Raw genomic sequence first — 8,562 nt, 5'->3', positions numbered from 1 at the left:
GTACTCATGGTTTTGCAAGTCTTGAACTTGAGAATCCACGAGTGAGTTATTTGTTGTTGGAGGTAGGAACACCAAGTCCTTCTACACGAAGAAACAAAGTGTATTAATAACGGGGAGTAATGGTAGATTAAAGATTCGGAATTAAAATGACATGAAAGTAACATATGAAAATAATCATCTTCAACACATAACGCTTGTTTGACACTATGCAACCACAAGGGTTATAATGTTTTTATAGGTTGAACACCCAATAGAATCATAACAAGGTTTAGGCCTTTAGATGATGTTACTCTACTACATTGACGAATGAACACGAATCCATCATCAAAGGTTCGAATTTATAGAGATATTATTTAGGTTATGTATTATATATTAGTATATCCAATAGTCAAGCATGAGGTAGAAGATTAAATCTTCATTTAGGTACCTCTAATGTGTCATAGAATTCATGTAGGAGGTAGGAAGAACAAGCTTCCATTTAGGTACCTCTAGGTGTTCACCACTACACTTGATGTAAGAACATTCAAGGAGGGTCACGAACTATAAGGAATACAAGAATACAAACAACTACACTATGAGAAATCATCTAGTAATATGGGGATTTTATGTTGGACAACCCAAGTTAGTCCACAATCACACCTTCATCAAGCTTGAAGCTTGAACATCACTTGTGGGTCAAAAACCCTAAACAAAACAGAAAGTCTATGAGGTTTAACCTCTGATTTTGTATGACTCAGCCCCGTTTTTAAGCTTAACTAACCATAGAAGTGGTTATAAGCATAAGGACGTGGGTTTGAGTGAGTTAGACTCAAGTTTAAACAAGTATAAACAAAGTTTGATTCAAAACAAAACGAACAGTGAACTTTGGAGCCTATTTGCCGGAGTTCCAGGGACTTATTCACTGTGAAATACCCATGGAATCAAAGCTAAGGTCTATCCAAGTGTTCTGGAAAAAGAATGAGCTAAAACGGATGAGAAATGAGTGAGTTATGCTCACTTTAGTGAAGCTTGAAGATTCTGCTCGAACTTGAACTTTCAGCTGCGATTTTGAGTGATTGAGAGAGGTTTGGAGGAGTTTGTAAAGTGATTAGGGCTTGGATTGGTGTGGGATTTATAGGGGATGAGTTGTGGTTGGGGGTTGTAAGTTATAAATGCAAGAAACACAAATAACAATCCACCTAACACACCAAAGTGCCCAATCCCGTAGCTGGAACTGTAAATCTGCGGATTCAATGTCGACGCGGGGCGTGTAGGTGGGCAGCGGGGCGCTACGCGGGCCGCCTGGACTTGTCTGATCCGGGTTTAAGTTTCATTTATTACAATTTGGCCCCCAAAGTTTGTTGTTTTAGGGTTTTAAGGACTTTTAGGGACTATATTCGCCACAAAAGCATAGTTTAAGGTCAAATAGAGTGTGGAGAACATAACCAAGTATAATTAAGCATATGCATGTCGTATCTAAGTATCGTATACGTTCAAAAGACGTTTTATGCATAAGTTTCACATATTTGCAAGTTTAGCACATAGTTTCCAAAAATTACGAATAAGCATCATTTGTTTCGATTGAAGGATGTACATGGTGATCGCCTGTACGATCGACGAAGCGTGAGACCACGTGTGATGCCTCCAGCGGGGGTGGAGGAGAGACTGGCTCAGGGAGAGTCGGTTGTAGCTGCTATACAGGTGGACGTATCGCGTATGCAGAGTGACATACAGTGGATGGTGAAGGCGATATTGCTATGCATTCTGGACGCCTCTATCACCACGAGCTGGCACACCACCACCACCGCCGCCGACATAGTTGCTTATTGTATTTTGGTTTTGTTGCTTTATATTTGAAACATTGTAAAAATTTATCTTTTTTGTTGTAGCTATAAAACAATGTAAATATTAATCTTATGTTTACATTTTATTTTTTTGTTTAATAATTGTTATCGTATTGTTTATCTGTAAATAATTACATAATTGATCAATCTCCACATGATTATTTCATGCATTTTTACATATACCTAATTGATCCTCTTCATCTTTGTTTTGATTACGATTTTAACCTTTACAAATTGATCAACCCAAATAATTAACTTCATCAATCCAAATCATTAACTTATGTAAACCATATTTTAAAATCAATGCATGTATTTGAAACATCAGTTATATAAATTTATTCCCTTTGTTATATTAGCTAGCATACCAATGTTCCAAATCAGGACAACCGTACTCCGACCCTATATTTACGCGCCCTTCACGTTTAAAGAATTAGATTAATGTTATATATTCCTCGTAACTTAGAGTACCATTGGTTAACTTAATAATGGTTGTGTCTTTTCACATCACGCCTTTTAATAATACCGTTGAATTAACAAACACATCTAATACATCCGACATCATGCACTTTAACATGTACCTTTTTGTTTAACACACATAACTCTTTGTTTAACACAAAATCAACATGTACCCTTTTGTTTAAAACACACACCCTTTCCTTTTAATTCATTACCCCTCTATATAACACACATGCCCCTTTGTGAACATGTAAGAACATAACATACCATATCCTAAATATAATGAGAAAAAGGCTGAGATATACGAGTAAAAACAAGTTACAAACCTTATTTACTTTGGCGCCTTTTTTGACAACATTTAGAAAAACACCAACTACCTTTTTTGACACCTTTTAGAACAACACCAACGATTCAATCAAGGCGTGTCTTTTCTTAAATAACCACCGTGTCCGTTCAAAAAAATAACCATCGTGTAACTAAAATAACCGGCACAATAACAAACCTATAAAGACATCTTCATATCCACCGATACTTCTTACCCCCAACTTTACAATTATATTTCCTTGCACACACCTGCCATGTTTAACTGAAGCGACGTTGCCAGCGGAATCAACCCGATCCCCTCCACTATCATCCTCCATGCTACCACCGCCTCCGCCCCACCACCACCTTCTGGAAAAAAACCGTCCACTAACGTTGAAATCAAAAGAGAGGGAATATGCCTAACGAATAACCCTGTGAGTAAAATTTATTAGTGGTGTTCGAATTAGAATTAATCAATAAATTCTTACTTATTAGGAGTCGTTGGGATGAGAACGTCAAATTGTCCAGATTCAGAACGTAATGTTAAGCAACGGTTTTGACCGTTAGTTAGGAATATAAAAACAGTTAAATAACCGTCAATTGTAAGGGTATAAGTACCACATATTACCCACATTTGGTGTGTGAAATATATAATAAAGTGTGGTTTTGTGTTTCTGTGTTTTACTATAAACATCAAAGGGTTCCTTGAACAAATGCATAACCGTCAAATCCATGTTCATCCTATCATCCCAAATGTGAAATTGGTCCTGGGCTACAAGCAGAATTTGTGATTTTGAAAAACTATGGAGATGTGATAAAAATTTACAGCGGAATATTTTTACTATCTTTTGCTGTGAAGAAATGGTGTAAATGCATAATTTATTTTATTTATGCAAAGTTGTAGAAAGGAGATCATATATGTTATTTTAATTAAATAATGGCGTTATATATTCTTATGCTCCCCTTAAAGTCGAAGGGAACAACAAGAAATTTGAGCCATTAGATTAAGTTGAGATCAAATCTCAGCCCTTTAAAATAGAACATTACTTCTAGAAGCAGCAGTTACCAATATTAAGATGTTGACTTTAAGCCATAAAAAATGGGGAGGTTTCATGACGGTTGGGAGGTTTAGTTTAATGGGCCACGATCTATTTGTTGTAAAAAACAACATTTACTGAAAAAACTCGCAACCGGCAGTTACAACACAGAACACACATTCTAAGTTATCAAATATAATATATAAGTTCTTTAAAAGCTAGAAACTGTGTGACGAGTATGCTGCCAGAAATGCAACCTGCAAAAATGTAAATAACACATAAAATTGTTAATAAAACGACCTGCAAATAATAAAAAAAATTCTTAGCTACAAAAATATTTTAAGTTGATACTACTGATTTTCAATCTAAGGTGCATAATTATTTTAAGCTGGTGCTAATTTAAAAAAAACTTTGCATAGGTTTGAAAATGCACCCTGTATGAATTAAAAAAACATAAACAAGGCTGATAAAAATATCTACAAACATTTATTGTAACATCTACCAAAAACAAATTTATAATTAAAAAAATATAATGCATTCGGCCGCACACATTAATGTTGAAAAAGGTGCAGTGTAAATTAAACACGTAGACTAACAGTTATTCAAGCACATTTATAGCTAGAAAATAGGATCGTGTGCAAGTAACTGCCACTTTGCCATTCCTATATAAGAGGGAGGTCGGATGAGACTACATGGTATGGTGATGGACCATCCTTGGAGGATGATCCGCCACGTAGGCGACACATCATAGTCCTCCCAAGGATGGATCATCCTCCAAAACTAGGGGGCATGGGAGGATGGTCCTAGTCATCATCCTCCACCACTTTTATATTTTTTTTTTACTTTTTTTAATCTTCAACTTTTTTTAAACATTTAACAAATAAAGTAATAAAATATTTTCATTAATATTAAAAAACATTACATAAACATAAAAAAAAATAAACTTAAAAAAAATAAACTAAAAAAAAAACATAAACTTAAAAACCTAAAGTTAAAAGAAAACTTAAAAATATCCTAACATATTAAAATAAGCTACTAGTCGTCGTCTTCCATGTGGTGGGCGGGTTCGTTTGGAGCGTTGTTCCAAATATACTCCACCAAGTCCGCTTGTAGGTTGTGATGTGTGTACTCGTTACGTAGAGCGAAGGCGTTCAAATCTTGTTGTTCCTCACTAACTGGAACAGTATTTCCAGTAGACGCGTTTTCGTCGTAATCGCATATCGCTCTCCCTTCGTCTTCAATGATCATGTTATGAAGGATGATACAATCAATGCTCCCGAGCATTCCTGGGAAACCATGTCTCTGTTCGTGTGCCTGATATAATTTTTGAACGTCGTTTGCGTTCGGTTTCCGCAGGTATCGCTTGCTATACAATTTGACAACCCATTGGCAAAACTTCTACAAACATCGACGTGCGGTTCTTTCAGACATCCTAATGTACTCGTCTAATGCATCTGGTGCGTAACCGTACGCAAGTTGGCGAATGGCCGACGTACATTTTTGTAAATTACTGAAACCCCTTTGCCCTCTAGCATCGTTTCGCAATGTAAAAAACGGATCAGACTGGGCCATGTCGCCTGCAATACGTAAGAACAGTTGACGACTCATGCGGAAACGGCGTCGAAAAATCTCGGTTGGGTACACGGGTTCGTCGGCAAAATAATCGGCTACTAGTTTATCGTGGCCGGCTATAAATTTAGAACAAAAAATAAATGAAATTAATTAAAACATACATTTTAAAATATACATAAAACATAAGGAAAAAAAATTAAAATACCTTCTTGGTCTCGGTTATATTTTGCTCGTCTGGTTAGCGGTTGGGACGACCCTTCAGCGGCCGACATGAACACCTGAGCCGCGTTCATAATCATGTTGTGCATAATAACATCCTCTTCCGAAGATGATGAATACCACTCGGACGAAGATGATGAAGACATAGAAGAAATTGAAGAAATGGAAGAAACGGGTGAAGCCATGATAATTTTTTAGCGAGAGATGGGGTGGAAGCGGGTAAAAAATGATACAAAATATGATGACTTTTTATAAAAAGAGAAGAGTGGTTTATAAAATGTGAGAGAGATGGGGTGGTAGTGGGTGAAAAGTTGTGAAAATTGGGGTTAAAGAAGTGAGTATTTATAAAAATGGAAGTGAAATGGGTGTATTTTAAAAAAATAGCCGTTGGAAAATTTTTTTTTTTATTAAATTCAAACGGTCAAATGAAGGGGGCCCACCACATTCGCACCGTCGCCAACGTCTACATTCAGACGGAGAGGACGAGGACGGTAGGGGGCGGCACGGTGTTTGGACCGTCGCCGACCCGCGACGGGCCGGGGCCGACCCCCATAGCGTGTAGCCTGAAAAACCCAAAGTTTACTTTGCATTGCTCAATTAACTTGCAAGCACCGGCTTTAAACAATCTTGCAGTCATGGAAGACTGCCAACTTGGTCAAGAGGTATGCAGCAAAGGTAAACTTATTTCTATTCATATTAATCGGGTCACTAGTCTGTTTCAACTTTCAACTCTGTTTAACCCTTTCAATTTCACGCAGGAAGATGACCTATTCAATCTAGTAGTATATGCATGCAAGGTATGACTTATTATTTTAAGTATTTGCTTAAGTTGCAGGCACGCAGAGAAAGTGTGGAGATTGTTTCATTTTCTTTAAAATGCTTATATCACACCAAATGCGTCTTTGGTGGGGCAGGAACCCTTGACAACAAGGGAAGCAACACTTTGAATCGAATGATTTTACCAATTGCAACCCCCCCCCCCCACATGTATAGATTGTTTTATATGGGCCTCATTTTAGTTCCTACAAATCTCACATGCTGAAGAGGTAAAAAAATCAAAATAAGTTTGGCAACCTCATATTTTCCAAAATGAACGGTCTATAATATTTTGTAAGATGTTTACATGTTATGTGGCATTTTATTTTTGCTTTATCTTCTGTAACGTGTTTATATATAAAGTATAGACCGTTTTGAAAAAAGGTAAAACATGGTTATTGATGTTTTGGTCTAAAACAACATGGCATTGTAAAGTGGGCATTGAAAAAACATGTTTGTACTTACTAGAAGACAATTGTGAAAATTAGAAAAACATTTAAGACTTTAAGTTATAAAAAAACATTTATGTAAATAAAATAGAAAAAAAGTAATTCTCATAGATTCAGTTGAGTAAATACATTAATTATCTATAAACTTAAAAAAAAAGTAACACTATTTTGCAGAATGTAACAAAAGAAGGAAAATTGGTATTTAATAAACCAACCTTTAACCAGTTGGTAAATAATAATCCAACCTTCAAAATTGGTAAATAATAATCCCACCTATCAACATGTTGGTACTCAATGAACTTCCGTTAATTTTTTTTAACTGAAGTTAGTTTTTATGTTTTATTTATTACACAAACAGTCCCTGTAGTTGTAATTTACTAGTTTTAACTATTTTATGAAACAAAAAAAAACACTCGAAAATCCTCCTTTTCCTCGATTTGAGGTTTATAAAATAGTTAAAACTAGTAAATTACAACTACAGGGACTGTTTGTGTAATAAATAAAACTTAAAAACTAACTTCAGTTAAAAAAAATTAACGGAAGTTCATTGAGTACCAACATGTTGATAGGTAGGATTATTATATACCAATTCTGTAGGTTGGATTATTATTTACCAACTGGTTAAAGGTTGGTTTATTAAATACCAATTTTCCACAAAAGAAAAGTTTTAATAATTTCGGCTATTTTACAAAATAAAATATATATATCTAACGATGTTGAATCAGTCTGGAAACCACCCCAATAACTTGCGTGTAATGTTTGTAATTTTTGTAATACTGTTATCATTTTTTATATATAAATATTAAAAAAAAACTACCCAGTATAAACGTATATATGTTTTTCAAGTGTAAGTTTATACAAATAAGAACGAGCAAGTAACTATTAACAGCACACACTTGATGAATTATGTAGTAACAATTGGAACAAGCCCAATCTATAGACCATTATATATGAATATAAAAAACAAAAAATAAATGTCAACTTATAAAAATTATAAGTAGTCTTATATTAATACATAATAATAATAATCATAATAATAACAGTAATAATAATCATAATAATAATAATGGTGGTGGTGGTGGTGGTGGTAGTAGTATTTTATAATAATAATAATAATAATAATAATAATAATAATAATAATAATAATAATAATAATAATAATAATAATAATAATAATAATAATAATAATAAAATTAACCATTTGTTAGTGTTTGGTTTAGGCGATTTATATATGATCCATTTGTTTAATATGGCATCGAGTTATTTATGAACCGTTTTACACATTGGGTCCTTTGTTACTCAACTACGTTTTTTATGCTTTAGTAGTCAATGGCCTGTTAAAAGACTTAGGTAGCGTTTGGTATGAAGGAATGGAAGGTGGAATGGAATGGATCATTCTGATGAAATGAAAATAAACATGTTTGCTTATCATTGGTAATGGAATGGAGCATTCCAAGGGAATGTAACTCCTTCCAAATATAACAATTTCCATTCCTTGGTATGTAGGTGTTTTTTTTCCATTCCTTCAAGGAATGGAAAGAAATATGTTGTTGTTGTTGTTATTATTATTATTATTTTTATTATTATTATTATTATTATTATTTTTATTATTATTATTATTATTATTATTATCATTATTATTATTATACATTTATTTGTATTTATATTTATATTTATTAATATTCATACTAATATTAATATATATGAAAAATCTATTATTAATTTTTTATCATTAATATATTATTATTATTACTATTATTATTATTATTATTATTATTATTATTATTATTATTATTATTATTATTATTATTATTATTATTATTGAGTCAATTATATTTTTGTCGCTTTAATACAGTTGTGTTTACTTCATCTTTTTTTTGTTTATCA

General features: G+C 33.6%; 1 protein-coding gene across 1 annotated transcript; it reads right to left on the bottom strand.

The window, feature by feature from the left end:
• Positions 1 to 4,933: 4,933 nt before the first annotated feature.
• LOC110902982 lies at positions 4,934 to 5,533 on the bottom strand. Its single transcript, XM_022149247.2, has 2 exons — positions 5,397 to 5,533; positions 4,934 to 5,307 (listed from the first exon to the last, which is right to left on the bottom strand). Exons 1-2 carry the CDS (start codon positions 5,497 to 5,499, stop codon positions 5,018 to 5,020), a joined length of 393 nt encoding a protein of 130 aa, XP_022004939.1. The 5' UTR covers positions 5,500 to 5,533; the 3' UTR covers positions 4,934 to 5,017.
• Positions 5,534 to 8,562: the final 3,029 nt, after the last annotated feature.

The sequence above is a fragment of the Helianthus annuus genome, chromosome 13 (assembly GCF_002127325.2).
Source record: "Helianthus annuus cultivar XRQ/B chromosome 13, HanXRQr2.0-SUNRISE, whole genome shotgun sequence".
In the NCBI taxonomy this organism is placed as follows: Eukaryota; Viridiplantae; Streptophyta; class Magnoliopsida; order Asterales; family Asteraceae; genus Helianthus; species Helianthus annuus.
This window is presented reverse-complemented; position numbering and strand designations above follow the sequence as displayed.

Bases quoted from the DNA above. Each gene is read 5' to 3' on its own strand.
- LOC110902982 (XM_022149247.2), bottom strand. From the start codon at position 5,499: ATGCACAACATGATTATGAACGCGGCTCAGGTGTTCATGTCGGCCGCT. The intron at 5,308-5,396 runs GTATTTTAATTT...CTAAATTTATAG, and splicing joins ATATAACCGAGACCAAGAAG to CCGGCCACGATAAACTAGTA.